Source organism: Oryza brachyantha, chromosome 5, assembly GCF_000231095.2.
Source record: "Oryza brachyantha chromosome 5, ObraRS2, whole genome shotgun sequence".
Taxonomy (NCBI): domain Eukaryota; kingdom Viridiplantae; phylum Streptophyta; class Magnoliopsida; order Poales; family Poaceae; genus Oryza; species Oryza brachyantha.
In genome coordinates, this window is record NC_023167.2 from 8,337,537 (window position 1) to 8,353,051 (window position 15,515).

The 15,515-nt window shown below is 40.0% G+C and overlaps 1 protein-coding gene across 1 annotated transcript; it reads right to left on the minus strand.

The window, feature by feature from the left end:
• Positions 1-1,696: 1,696 nt before the first annotated feature.
• On the minus strand, positions 1,697-7,063 carry LOC102711350 (stromal 70 kDa heat shock-related protein, chloroplastic). The gene is made up of 8 exons (XM_006655110.3): positions 6,425-7,063; positions 5,350-5,602; positions 4,661-4,740; positions 4,079-4,221; positions 3,890-3,988; positions 3,533-3,722; positions 2,599-2,997; positions 1,697-2,453 (listed from the first exon to the last, which is right to left on the minus strand). The coding sequence occupies exons 1-8, from the start codon at positions 6,923-6,925 to the stop codon at positions 2,040-2,042; spliced, it is 2,079 nt and encodes a 692-aa protein (XP_006655173.2). The 5' UTR covers positions 6,926-7,063; the 3' UTR covers positions 1,697-2,039.
• Between the last annotated feature and the right edge of the window lie 8,452 nt (positions 7,064-15,515).

The following is a 15,515-nucleotide window of genomic DNA, read 5'->3' on the forward strand; positions in this document are numbered from 1 at the left end:
TACATATGTTAAAGAATGTCCTTCGATCATCTTGCAGATGTTAGAGAGCGTCTTGATGTTAGGTCTCTAATTTTTTATTAAACTCTATATGCGATGAAGTAGATCATCACCGTAGTTTGATGCCATGTTAATGCGGTCTTTGTTCATCGTAGATGACGTGGTTGATGCCGTTATTAGTGAAGCATCTTACACATATTTCTGTTAGAGGACACAAGATATGTGTCCATCATTGTATACAAAGCAGCGGTAGCATGTTAACATGTTGATTACGACCAATTTTCAATATAGGGTCAACGTTGATGCATACTTTTTCGTTATAGATGATGCAATCGATGTCGTCATCGAGGAAACACCTTATAGAGATACCTGTCAGATGACATGAGACGTCTATTCTTGTGGACGAAGCGGCGACAATGTTGATGAAGACCACTAGCGACGTAGTCAGCGTAGATGATCTTGTTGAAACATAGAAGAGATAGTAAATGCAATCACGTAAGCCGGTGACGATAGTTCACAGGGCTATATAGCAAATAATGTAAATTTAACGGCTCGTAGAGTTATGCTATATTTATACTAATAATACAAATCATATATAGCAAATAAATTCAAGTGAGCTGAGGACAGAGGTTGTGCAGCCGTACATTTACACTATTTATATTGGTATTGCAAGATAAATATAAGTACTGTATCATGTACAATTTAATTGATATGGATTAAGTAAACGAGCTGTTATGCCTCGTTTTACAGAACTAATAGTACACGAGAGGCCCGCCATATATTGCAACGGCATTCTTAAAATGGGAGGATAACTAGTGTTTTATTGTGTTTGTCAGGTATATTTCAACGACTTTAGCCGTGTTATTCTCCATTATTGCTTACCTAGATTTACTCGTTTTTTATACGCACATTTTCCAAACTGTTAAACGAGGTATGTTTTACGGAAGTTTTTTATCAAAAAGTTGTTTTAAAAATTATATTATCCATTTTATATTTTTATAACTAATAATTAATTAATCATATACTAATTTACTACTATGTTTTTCGTGCCGTTTTGTTGGATACCGTGGCCCGTGGGGCATGAGAGAGCACGGTGAAACATGATATGATACGATGGACCAGTAACATAATAATAAGTATTAATATCTATGTATTTCTAACACTTTATAGCCAAATTAGTTATAAAAAAACATAAATATCCATAGTTAATTAAGCAGATAGTATGAAATGAGAATAGGGATAAAATGGATAAAGATTAAATATGAGACGGTTGATAAGACAATACTTCACAAATATATTTTTCAAATGTATTTTTATACGATAAATTTAAATTTCAGAAATATAGTTACTACAGAACAAGGTAGTAACAAGCACGCTGCGTGTTACTTAGGCGTGACTGTAAACACGTTTTAAAGAGCCAACATTTTGATATAACATATTTTTAATATATTTTTCAAATGTATTTTTATACGATAAATTTAAATTTCAGAAATATAGTTACTACAGAACAAGAACAAGGTAGTAACAAGCACGCTGCGTGTTACTTAGGCGTGACTGTAAACACGTTTTAAAGAGCCAACATTTTGATATAACATATTTTTAGCCTCAAACCAAATTAGCCCAAGCTTAAAACCAACTTGGCCTTAAAAGCATCCCAGTATTGCTGCCTCAAGTGTTTATAGTGTATCACATTGTTCCATTTATCGAGTTGGAAAGGCATTTCTTATTGATTTGATAATTACGGTTGATTGCTCAACCAATAAACACTTCTAGTGCTGGTGGTGCCATTTGCCAGACCGAATCTACACAGCATCAGAAAATGTACGCAAAAGCAACGAAAGCCTATGCATAATCCATTTAGGAGTCGAATTTCCTGAACTCGAAAAACTCCACCGCCCAAAACTCCACAGATAGGAAGGAAGCAAGGTGCCCATCTAACAAAAAGATACACCCCAGATCCTACAAATCTTGTGGAACAAAATGCCAAACTCGTCGCGAGATGTTTCCCTTCAAACGTCGGGCCTACCCTACTCTTCTTCTGCTCATTGGCTGTCTGTGAAGTCAGCATCGATGACATCGCCTTCCTCGCCTCCTGGTTTCTCGGACGGGCCAGCAGAGCCGCCGCCGGCGCCGGCGTCGGCTCCCGGGGTAGGTCCTGCTCCGGGGGCGCCCTGCTGGCTGTAGAGGGCCTGCCCCAACTGCATCACTTCCTGGTTCAGAGCAGCGAGAGCATCCTTCATCGTCTGCGTCGAGCCTCCTGCGACCGCGTCCTTGAGCTCCGTCAGCTTCGCCTCAACCTTACCCTTCACGTCGCCTGGGACCTTGTCACCCAGCTCCTTCAGCTGCTTCTCTGTCTGGTAGATGACAGACTCTGCCTGGTTCTTGGTGTCGATTGCGTCTCTCTTCTCTTTGTCCTCCTTGGCAAACTTCTCTGCTTCTTCAACCATCTTCTCCACCTGAGCAGTTTTTTTTAGCCATATTAGTCAATAAGATTCAAACAGATACAAAGAACATTAGGCAGGCCAAACTCCGGAGAGAGCAAACATGTCCTCCAACATTTGCTCAATGGATCAGTGAATGACAAGTTTTCTCAAGACATACCTCATCCTTTGGCAGTGTGCTGGCTCCAGTTATTGTAATGTCCTGCTTCTTTCCAGTACCCTTGTCCACAGCACTGACAGACAGGATACCATTGGCATCGATGTCAAACTTAACTTCGATTTGTGGAACACCCCGTGGAGCAGGAGGAATTCCATCAAGCCGGAAGCTACCAAGAGATTTGTTATCCCTGACAAACTCTCTTTCTCCTTGGAGGACATTGATTTCCACACTAGTCTGGCCGTCAGCAGCGGTTGAAAACACCTCTGACTTGGAAGTGGGCAATGTTGTGTTCCTTGGGATAATCTTGGTCATGACACCACCCAGTGTCTCCAATCCCAGAGAAAGTGGTGTTACATCAAGAAGAACAATGTCGCTCACATCACCAGACAACACTCCTGCCTGTTGTCAAAATTTGCCAATCAGATTCTGCTGTTCAATAGAGTACATTCGTCCAATGACTACAGAATCTAATCAATCCTAGAAACACAATTAGACACATTGAGACCTTCCTAAATCTAAAGTTCAATTACCATGCATATGGTGTTCTAAAATGTCTCTGAGTCTTGCCATTAGTAACTATTTATCTAGAGCAACATATTGAACTTAATTTCAATTTTGGAACAACTTTTTCCAACCACTATCTCCATAATGCGACAAATGGGGTTTGGTTGTGATAACAAGTTATATACCTATCGCATTGGCAAACAATCAATTTTTTTACGAAATTTGTACATGGTTGCCTTCTCTGCAGATGTTCATATTATTAATGTGAACAATGTTGGTAATTTCTCCTTAGTTCAGGATAGAAATAAGAGCAAATTTATTCAAGATCCATGCAATGCATGGGGTGATATGCTAACATGTAAATATGAATATAGTAGCATGTCAGACTCTCACTTAGGCAGCACTGAGCAATGGGTTGTCATCAACTCACCTGAACAGCTGCTCCAAGTGCAACAACCTCATCAGGGTTAACAGTCACATTGGGGTCCTTTCCTGTCATTTTCTTCACAAGATCCTGTACTGCTGGAATTCTGGTGGAGCCACCCACGAGAATCACCTCATCAATATCTTTAAACGACAATTTTGCGTCTCTGAGGGCATTGTCCACAGGGGTCCTCAATCTATACGACAGTTGATAAAACATTAGTAGCATGTGGTTTTTGATTTTTCATTTATCAGAATAGAATTATCACACATCTTCAAGTAGCTGTCGGGTGCATATACAAAGAAATACATGCATGTCGATGGTTCACATGAGCATTAATTAACACATGGCATGATCATGTACCTGTCAAGAAGATCTGAACATAGCTCCTCAAATTTAGCCCTGGTAAGAGTAGTCTCAATATGCTTGGGCCCATCAGCAGTAGCTGTAATGAACGGTAAGCTGAAAGAAGCATAAACAGGTTAGAATCAACTGAGGGAATCAATGATCCCAACAGTCAAAGCAGCAAATCAGGCAGTCAAGCAAGCTAACCTAATATTTGTTTGGGTCAAGGATGAGAGCTCCATCTTTGCCTTCTCAGCTGCTTCTGTAAGACGCTGCAAGGCCTGCTTGTCTTTTAGTAGGTCAATGCCCTCATCGTTCTTGAAGTTTCCTGCTAGCCAATCAACAACTCTCTGCAAATAACAATTGACTTGTTAGCATACAGATCTAGCATAACAGTAACTAGCAGCAACCAAAAATTATCATATATCACACGGAGTACTCTCCAAATACGAGGATGATAAGGATACCATAAGATTAACAAGTTACGGTTATGAGTAATAGTACATCTGTTTGTTTCATCAAACCGTCATATTTAATGAGGATTCTAATAATTTGGTGCATCTAAAATCACACCATGATGAGGGATTTAACTACAATCTACTGTCCACTTACCATCCCCTAATCAACCAGAACTAAAGACTCGCAACTAATCAAATCAAAATTCTTCACATTCACAGGTGTAAAAGTAATTACTTGAGTCCATATCAACATAATAATATTATAATCACCTTAATTATCATGTCTCTTGGTATCAAGTCTCTCAACATCCCAGGAAATTTCAAAACTAACCTTGTCAAAGTCATCACCACCAAGGTGAGTGTCACCTGATGTAGACAGCACCTCAAAAACTCCATCACCAACTTCAAGAACTGAAATCAGTGCCAAAAATATAATTAGGAAATGAACTCGGATCTAAGAGCTGAAAAGCATTAATTCAATTGAAAACATTTGACATACACCAGAAAAACATACCCAGAAGGATGAATAAACAAATAAAGTTCACGGAACATATTTAATCTTATCACCACACCACAATGTGACCATAATGGCATAGTATTACTGTAATAGTCCCTTCGGTCTGGGAGTGTTCCTCCTATGAGGAACCTACCTAACAATTCTCCTGCCACAAGTCCTCACAGTATTGACCATAGTATTACATAGTATTGACCATACAAAGTCCTCACAGTACTCAGCAAAAAGTTGTTTGGACCAGCTTTAGTACAAACATACCCTTGAACTTTCAGAACTGCCATGCTCAATGCTATTAAATATTGGAAAAATAGTCCATAACCACATAAAAAATGTTCTGAATCTTCTCTTTCAACAAACACTTACCTGGCTATGTTAGCTATGCAACAATAATACATCTTCATTTTTCTCATACAAATAATTTACTTGGCTATGCAACAACAATAACTAGTTGCGATTGGTAGTTGCAAACAGTGTTCAGAAAGTCACCAAAAATATAGGATAGATACCTGAAACATCGAATGTGCCTCCTCCCAGGTCAAAAACAAGAATGGTTTCGTTGTTCTTCTTCTCAAACCCATATGCCAATGATGCGGCAGTGGGCTCATTTATGATTCGGAGAACTTCCAAACCAGCAATCCGGCCAGCATCTTTTGTTGCTGTCCTTTGCGAGTCATTAAAATATGCAGGGACTGTGATCACTGCCTTTGTGACTTTGTCATTCAAGAACTTTGATGCATCATCCACAAGCTTCCTAAGTACCTGGAGAACATAAAATGTTCAACGGTCAGATCAAAATCAACTTGTACCATAGAACTTATTTTACTGGCATAAAGAAACATGTGCATGCCCACTATTTCAGTTTTTTTGCCAACAGACCCCCATAAGAACATGGTGCACGTGAGTCCACTAAAATCGCCCATCAAGTAATAATTGATCAAAGAACACCACCAGTAGGAAGAAAAAGCACCAGTAGCAAATATTACACTAATGAAAACAACGCAAAGAATGAAGGGAACCCACAGGCACATGATTTGCACTATAAGCATTGAACCAAAGTCCATAAAAATAGACTGCACGAACAATCAATGTGCACATCCTTAGATATATGGAGATACAAATAGAAAGGAACTGTTCGGTACAAAAAGTTTATCCGTGTATGCACCCTGTCAAGATGAGTTTTTTTATTCTTTCAAATGTCTTCTGTAGACCTGTGAACAATATGCGACCCAAAGCATACAAGATGATGGGATTCCAATTGTGAGACACCAAAAACACTACAACGGAAGCTGTGTTATTGGCATCAAAAAAGTCAAGGAAAGAAATTAGCCCATAGAACTCCATTTTTAAGATAATATTCCATAGAATTTCATGGACAGTCACAATTCTGTAAGCTAGAAATGGAAATTCGTCATATCTATACACTGCAACAGGATTTCAAGGCATCGTTTTCTATATTGTAGGGATCACCTCTTAATTGATGCACAATTCCAGCACGAGATAAAGAATGCACGACCGTTACTGGCTGGATTGCAAAACGTTAGAATGCAAAACACAGGCAGCCACAAAGTATAAGAGTTATACCTGCGCGGAGATTTCCTCGGCGGCGAACTGCTTGCCAATGGCGGGGCAGTCGAGCTTGACGTTCCCGTTGTCGTCCCTAATGACGCGGTAGGAGACCTGCTTGGACTCCTCGTCGACCTCGTTCATCTTGCGGCCGATGAAGCGCTTCACGGAGAAGAAGGTGTTCTCCGGGTTGACGACCGCCTGGCGCTTGGCGATCTGGCCCACCAGCCGGTCGCCGGCCTTGGTGTAGGCGACGACCGACGGCGTGGTCCGGGCGCCCTCGGCGTTGGTGACGATCGTGGGCTTGCCGCCCTCCATGGCCGCCACCGCGGAGTTGGTGGTCCCGAGGTCGATCCCGACCACCTTCTCGCACGCCACGCGCAGCGGGCGCCACCTCCGGCCCCCGCCGCGCCCGTACACCGCCGCGGCGGCGGTGCGGGCGGAGACGGACGGGGACGGCCGGCGGCGGCCCTGGTGGGCGAAGAAGGGCGTCGAGGTGGGGAAGGTCGTGGTCGCCATGGCCACCCAGAAGAGAGAGGACGCCAAGCCAAGGAGAGAGAGAAAGAGCTTCTAGAAACCCTAGGGGAGGCAGGAGGAGGAGTGTGGCGGATTCGAGTGGGTGGGTTTCTGAGGGGGGAGATTGCGAGAAGGAATGGCGAGAGGTTGGGGAAGGATAAGGAAGGCGAGGAGGGTTTTATAGACTCTGCGTGTGGCCACGTCACTCTGGAGGCCACCCTGTGGCCTCTTCTTCTCTCAGATTTTTATCGGTTGTAAAAACTTTTATTTATTTTGGAACAAAGTGTATGCCAGTGTTCTATGTTTAGTTGAATAATTATTAAGAACTTTAAATATGTTTTTATTTTTTATATCAACTAAAATTTTATCACCAAACATACAGTTCATTAGTTTGATAAACGTGTTCATATCAAATAAAAGTATATGAGCCCAACTAGATCGTGTTCTTCTAATGTTTTGATGGTTAAGTGCGTAAAATATAATAGCAGATTAGTACGTGAATATGTGATCAATCAATTATTAACAATAAAAAATTTATAAAATGAATTCATATGATTTGTAAAATAACTTTTGTATAGAAATATTTTATAAAAAAATACTCTATTCGACAGATTGGGAGGCGTGCTTACTGAAAACCAGAAAATATTAATTATGAAACTGAGACAAAGATCGCGACCTTAGTTTATTAGAACGTTCAGAGTTTATAGTTTATGTTTTCACATTGGACAAAAAAGAAAGTATACTGTCACTCACACAGAAAATGCCCACTTATTTTTCACAATATTAAAATACCCACATAATAATAATGTCATACTCCATGGTTTCTCAAAATTTGATTAGTGAAATTTCAAAAAGAAAATTTTGATTAGTGCTACTAATAAAATGCATATCATCAGTGTTGTCAGCCCCTCGTCCACAGGCCGATCCTATGTTGTCGGGTGTGGGTGGCTTCCGGATGCCACACGGGGCGGGCAGGGCAGCGTGATGTGGCCGGAGCAGCGCATCCGGGAGGCTGTGGAACGTTCTGGAAGCAACGGGACCGGGTGCGGTGCGGGCACGCGCAGGAAGCTCGCGGAGGCGTTGAGAAGAAATGAAGAATGCGACGCCCCGCTCGGCCGCGTCCGCGAGATGCACCGGACCGTCTAGCCGACAGGTGGGGGCCACCTCTGCCAGCGCAGCACAGCCTCTTCTGGACCGGACCGTTGCCGGCATGGCGGGTGCGTCGCTGGACTGGAATCATGTGGCTGATGAATGGCCGCGAGACAAAATTGCTATTATACCATTTTCAAAATATGGCTTCACTGACATATCACTCTATGACACACTACAACGTAAATGCTCATAACGTCACACCCTACATCTATAAGCACCTCTGAAACCTGATCAGTGAGGGCGGCGCCTACCCTCCGAAGCCTGATCAGTGGGATGACGCCTATCTCTAAAAGTATAAAGCCGTTAGAATCCTGAAATAATCACTCTAACAAAGAATCGAACCCAGAATCTCAGGTGCTACTAAGACCCTTGTAACCACTAGGCTACAGGACTTTACAATTTAGATTCGCTAGAACACTACACTCAAATGGGGCAATACTCTAAAATGTCATTGATTTCCTCCTTATGATAAATAAAAGAAATTTGGCACTGTTTTCATGGGGATTTGACTATAAACTACCCCATGCTGCACATGATGGATAGAATTTTTTTGCGTTGTTGTCTTTTCTTATTGTTGAGTTTAAATTAATTGAAGTATTTAAATGTTGGAGTGCTTTTCGATATTGATTTAGCCTTGCTTTTTTTTTCTCAAACAATGCCTTGATGCTAAATCTCTACGAGTGTGCTAGTTTTTTTTTAAAAAAAAGTTTGAGGTAATTGATGCAAAAGATCTTTTGTTTGCTGTATTACAGTCACTTAGAATCGACGCATGTAAGCTCACCTGAATGAATTGATTCAACTAGGGACAATTTGGTCACTAAAATTGGAAAATGGGGCAAAACAATTTTTATTTATAGGAAATAGGAAAAATGGCATTTGGACAAACTGCTCTCATATGAGAATGCCATTCTAACGAATCCAAAACAGAGAGTGGTATTTTAGCGAAGCTTCGTAGATGGTAAATAGCATTTTTCTCTGGCCGCGAGACCCAATGCTACGCTACCCACCCCTACGCGATTAGCGGCCAGCGAGAGAGCTGCCAAATGTTAGTTTTCGTTTATGGGTGTGTTTAGCTTAAGAAGAAGAAAAATTGGTGTTAAATCAGACGATTGACCAGATATTTGTTCGGGTTTTTGGACATGAATAAAAAAGAAACGAATTTCACAGGTTGTTTGGAAACCGCGAGACGAATCTTTCGAGTTTAATTAATCTATCATTAGCATATATTGGTTACTATAGCGCTTACTGCTAATCATGAATTTATTAAGATCAAAAGATTCATGATTCCCTTCCTAATTATGCAAATAGTTTTTTTATCTATGTTTAATGTTTTATTTAAGTGTCCAAAGATTCCATGTGTTGTTTTTGAGAAAAACTTGTTAGAAACTAAACAGACCCTATGTATGCTGATATTCGAATATATCATAAATCTGTTTATGTTGATGTTTAGATATATCATAAGTTCATAGCTTTATTTTCTACTTGATGGATTGTATTTTTGCGTTAGAACGCCGACTTGTATGCATATAACCTAAAACATAACACGGGTCAACCGACATATTTACGAACAAAAAATAATTTATAAATAAAACTTTTATATACAAGTTTTTAGCAATAAAAAATCTAAGGCTGAAAAATAAAGTACGATGAAAGAACTTTAAAATCAACTTTAAATTTAAAATTGAAAATTTAAATTTTGGCTTATAAGCACAAGTAGACGCAAAAAATTAATATCGTAAGACAAGCGAATCATGAACTTCCTTCACATATGCATTCGCGTATGCATAATGCATTCTCCTCTCATATTTCAAGTACCTCTTATACATTATCTATAACTGTGAAAGATATGGTAACTAATTAAAATGTTGTTAATTTCTTCCAACACTAAATTACTTTAGGAGGTTTACAGAATTTACACTTTAGACATAATAGAAATCTTGTGAGTAATTCATGTCATACATTTTGCAACCAGACCATATAGAGGCACAATTAGTAGCTGAACCATTGTCATACCCAAAATTAAACCAATTTTTAAACAATAGCATGTATTAAATCTTGGTATATAACCAGCCTGAGTACATACTGGGATAAATTAATATAGATCCGTCGTCTTAAAAAAATAAAATAACAAGTTTTAAGCAACACAGTGAAAAAAAACTAATGCAGCTAAAAGTTAAGTAGCAGCGGACACGGCTTACGGGTAGCTCTTGAGCTTAGCAACTCGTCTTATCTATCAACGGATCCTCGTCGGACGCAGCTCTAGCATCTAAATTGACAGTGCAGCCACCTGATTATCTCAAATGGATCTAGCAAAGTGTGTTATGAAGATTAAAGTTTTTGGCTTCATGTTGTTGATTGATAGATTAAATACAAGGGACATGTTGGATAGAAAGCACTGTGCATCTGAACACTGTGATTTAACTTGTGTTCTTTGTGATCAGAATGTCACGGATGATTTTATTCATCTATTTTTTTTGCCTGCCCTTTTAGTAGACAGTGATGTAATACATTGGACATTCACTGAGATACTTCTACTTCATTTTCCAACATGTTACATATTGCAAGAGGGAATTATTCATCATCACATTTCACTAAAAAGGTCTTATATGCAACCTGACATATTTGGAAAAAGAGAAATGGATTTAGGACATGTACAATAGTGCAGACAACGGTTGTCTTTTTGATATACCTATACAACTAAACAAACAAGTTGTACAATGGATAGTCTACTTGGTTGTATGTACAGTATTTAATACATCATTTTTTATGCCAAACCCCGTCATTGCTCATGATGGCTAGCGGTAATTACGGCTAAGTCCTATAAGGGTTTTCCTCGAACCAGTCCTTAATTGCCATGAGCATGACCATCAAAACCATGCGCTTCACAGTCCACCATTAGTCATATTTTAGTTGTTTTAGTAAAAAACCTATAACATGAACTACTTTCATTGTGAGAACACATCTCAAATTATTGATGAGTATGAATATAGTGATCCAACACGGATTATGTTTCAGTAGTTTTATAGTCTGTTTTTGCTTGTTTGCCTTGTTTGTCGTGTAGGTTCCAACTCCATCGACGCGCCAATCCTTTTTGAAGTCGTCTCTCGGGATTTAGAACAAGGCAAGTGGCACCCTGTTAACGCCAGAATTTGCATAATTGCCGTTACAGAGTAAACTGTGATTAAAGACCGAATCAAATAGGAAACTGAGCAATCGGATAGAAGGCCAGGCGGAATACAACTCGGATTCAGCCGATAGAGATAGAGTCCGATTAGGCCTTGAATGTTACAGATAGATTCGGGAATAATCAGAGTCCGTGTAATTTAATTTTCTCTGTTAATTAGAGTTAGTTTAGATTTTTCCTTTATCTCTAAGGTTGTTAGAGTCCGATCGGAACTTGTGTGTTAGAGATAGAATCTAAATGAAAGTTTGTTATTTCTTTTTATCTACTAGGAGTTGTATGTCGTGTCCAATACGGCCTAGCGTCTACCCGATGGTATAAATATGTATGCTCAGGGTCATTGTAAATCATCTACATCAATCGATAGATCAATTACTCTCGGCGCATCGCCACCCTCCTAACCGTGGTTTCAACTCCGTCGGAACTTGGCACCTGACGTGGGGCTGCATCGTCTCGATCTCCGACGGAGGGGTAAGTCCTACTTTCCGCCGGGCCATAGTAATCGTTCAGCTAGATTAGAACTGTCACGGTTCGGTCTGATCTTCTAATCTAGTTGTGCGATTGCTAGTTATCGTATCAGTTTCAACTTAGACCACTTTCGTGTTTTGAGTTGATCTGATCGATCACTTTGGGCGATCTATGTTGGTTTGATATTCGCTATTTGACATATTTAATCTAGTACTGTCTCGGTTAAGTTCGATCTAGTAGATTCAGTTTGTTAGATGGTTTATATCAGATTGATGTATTTTACTCATTGTTTTATTGGAGTATCAGCCGATAAGTTACCAGTCATCGGCTCATTGGCTTGATAGCAATCTAGATCTGTTTAATATCTATCCTGACATTGCTAGGATTAATCTTGAACTGTCTCGGTTGGGTCCGATCTTCTATGATCATTCTTAGCAATTTGAGTTAGGTATTTTATAGATCTTGGTTGCTTGTCCGCCGTCTATAGCCGATGATTTTTGCCGATCTACATGCTTATCATATTTACATCAATAGAGTAGCCGATTGCTTTACTGCATTATTTATATACCAATCGGCTTGATTTAGTTAGATCGACATTTATTTATGTTGCATCGACTTATGAAAATTACATGCAAGTTGGTTTTAGCCGATCATAACATATGATTCATTGTTTATTCCAAATAATTCATCGGTTTATTTATTAGCCTTATCGATCTTCGTGATTCCTATAATCATATCGTGCTCGACTGCATACTGTCTTGATTGAGTCCAATCTCTATACGTCTAGTTCGATCTGATTATAGGGGCTCGTCCGATCAACTAAGATTAATAAGTAATTGGGCGGATTATGTTGGTCTAATATTTAATTCAAGTTTATTTCTATCGAGTTTCTAGTCGATCCAAGTTTTTATGGCCGATCATTCATCCTATCGGCTAACCATTGCAGCATCAATATCCTATCGGCTGGATTTTTAGTTACCTATTGGCTCAATAGCCGATCGGCTTGTTTTACCGTTCATTTTGTCGGTTGCAGGATCAAACTGACTGGCACGCCCGCGCACCTTTTCTAAGAATTTAGGTCCTGCACTGAAGTTGTCTAAGATTGACTCCCAGACCTTCGTGTGTGACGCGTCAACGTTTACATTTTGACATCAACACACCCCGACCTTGAACATATTGATCCTACATTTATAAAATCTCCATTTTATATTCAAATATTTATTGTATTTAATTAATTTACTTTATTTATTTATTTGGCATTTACCTATTACTTGTCCATCGGTTATCATGCAATATTCTTGTTATATCAGGGGTAATTTGACTAGATTTAGGCTTAGGAAATGCTTAGCATTGCTTAGTTAAACTAGCTCATGGGTTATTATTTAATTAATGTTAGACAATGATAGATGATGGTCATGATTAATTGTCCGGTGAGGGTTAATGACAACTAAAATATTGCTAATGGTGAGTTGTGGGTATATGGTTTCGAGAGTCATGCCCATGACAATTAAGGACCGTTTTTTGGGAATCCCTGTAAGTATTACATGTACTAACCATAAGCCAGAGTGGGCAACGGTAGGACTCATAGCTTAGCTTGTCTTTATCTGACATATCCAGGCAAGGGTGAGTGTGATGGAGTATGTATGGACCCTGCGACGGTCTATGTTGTTTTTGATTCGCATAGGCACAAGAGGGGGCTGCCTGACTTGGTGTAAAGGATGATATGAAACCTGTAGTGTGATACGATTGGATATTGAGGGTTAGGTGAAAGGTCCTATCATCGATTTCATTCTGTCGTGGTGATACATTGGTGCACGATAACGTGTGTGAGACTATGTCTTGTGGGTAAAGTTGTACACCTCTGGTTAGAGTAAAATTATTTGAATAGTCATGCCCGCAGTTATGGGGCTAACCGCTAGACTCAGCGGGATGAGTCTCATCTTTAATAACTTGATGAATTTGGAACTGGTTTGAGTCTGCCGCAATGTGGTGTAACATTGGACAGTGGATGATTATTCTAAATATTTACTTCATTTTATTCCATTCTATTTAATTTACTGTTTTGCTAAATATTGTCGCTTTATGCAAACTAACCCAGCCTCTCCTTGTTATCATTTGCATTCATTTACTTTCCCCTCTTGGATACTACTTATTGAGTACCGTGGTTTGTAATTAGCCCTGCTTAATTTTCTTCCACCAGAACTAGAGCATGATGTCAGAAGGAGGTATCTCATACGAGTGAAGTTCGTCCTACCGTCGAGACTTGCCTGTGGTGTGGAGCCCGTCTTCACAAGCTTAAGAGTAGCTAGTTTGAGTTTGTTTCTTTTCCGCTGCATTCTATAGACAATTATTTTTATATGTTTTTAAGATGTGGAACTGTGTATTCAATTTATCATATTGTGTAGTCAGGCTAATTCCTGGACCGAGATTAATACATACTATTGTTTAGATATTTGTGTAAATTTGTAGGCGTGATACTTATGTCCCTCGGAATCATCGTCATCAACCTCTTTCATCTCAAGCTCATAGTCACTACCTTCGTCACCCTCATCTGACAAATCAACTACAATTGGTTCCTCCGCATAAACCTTAGCCACACCTCCTTCCACAATACAATCAAACATTTATTGGCAAACTTTATCATCTAACAATAACCTCAACCCATATTCAAGATCTTTCCCTGGGAACAACCAATGTAGCATTGTTCCTTTAGCCACCTTGGCATGGCCCTACAAATGCCCTACAAGTTTTAGGAGGGATAGCTTGTCTCGTTCTATGGATGATGTTTGCTCACCGCTACCGAAATAGACCTATCCTCCGGACAACACAAACTTCCCATTGAAATGGAATCTTAGAAGGTTGTCCAACACATTCACGGTACCAACAAACAACAAACCTAGATGCAAACTATAAGAAAAAATACAAATCAATACCCATCATATAAACAAATCAAACCAGATTGACTAATCCCCTAAATAAAAAATGCAAAACCCTAGAAAAAAGGAACACCATGACGTTCGCAACTCATATCAATGGAAGCCGCGTAGATCCAACCTCGGCTGTCCGAGATGACGATTGCGCTGCTTTGCCCATTGCCCTCCGGGTCGACCTCTGCTCTGCCCTGCAATGCCACACACTCTTTCACCCTCCACGTCGCCCTCCTCCTTGTCTGGTACTCTGGTCACATCATGAGTGCTCCAAGTGCGAGAGCGTGAGACGACTTCCACTAGACGTGATATTTACCAGCTCGATGTGACTTAACGCTTTCGACCGCGGCCAACATGCCACGTGGGCAAAAACCGGTGTCCATACTACTTTGGGAGTCCATCTGTGCACTGATTTCAACAGATGGAGTGTCCAGGTTTCTGGTATTGCACATGAGGTCTATGAATTAGACTGGAGCGTCAAGTGAGGGAGTCAAAGTAGATTTATTCCTAATCTGGAGGCAGTGGATCCATCCAGCACACCATTGCATGGGCCTGACCCATTACAGCACAGACAACGGGAAAAATACCGTCCCCCCAATTCGCGTACGAGTAGGGATGACAATTATAACCACCGGTACGGGTAGGGATGAAAACGGTCGGAAAACATCTCAACCATTTTCTACTTCTATATTTGAATACAAAAACGAAAACAAAATCGGTAAAGTCGAACACGAAAACGAACACGAACTTGCGGAATATCGAGAATATCGAAAACGAACCAATTCGAACGGAATTATGTCAAATATGGGTCGGTATACGAAAAAATAATACGAAATATCAACTCGTCAACACAAAAATACATGTA

Coding starts and splice junctions, on each gene's coding strand:
- LOC102711350 (XM_006655110.3), bottom strand. CDS start 6,925: ATGGCGACCACGACCTTCCCCACCTCGACGCCCTTCTTCGCCCACCAG. Junction 2,998..3,532: donor CACTTGGAGCAGCTGTTCAG/GTGAGTTGATGA, acceptor TTTTGACAACAG/GCAGGAGTGTTGTCTGGTGA. Junction 2,454..2,598: donor GCACACTGCCAAAGGATGAG/GTATGTCTTGAG, acceptor AAAACTGCTCAG/GTGGAGAAGATGGTTGAAGA.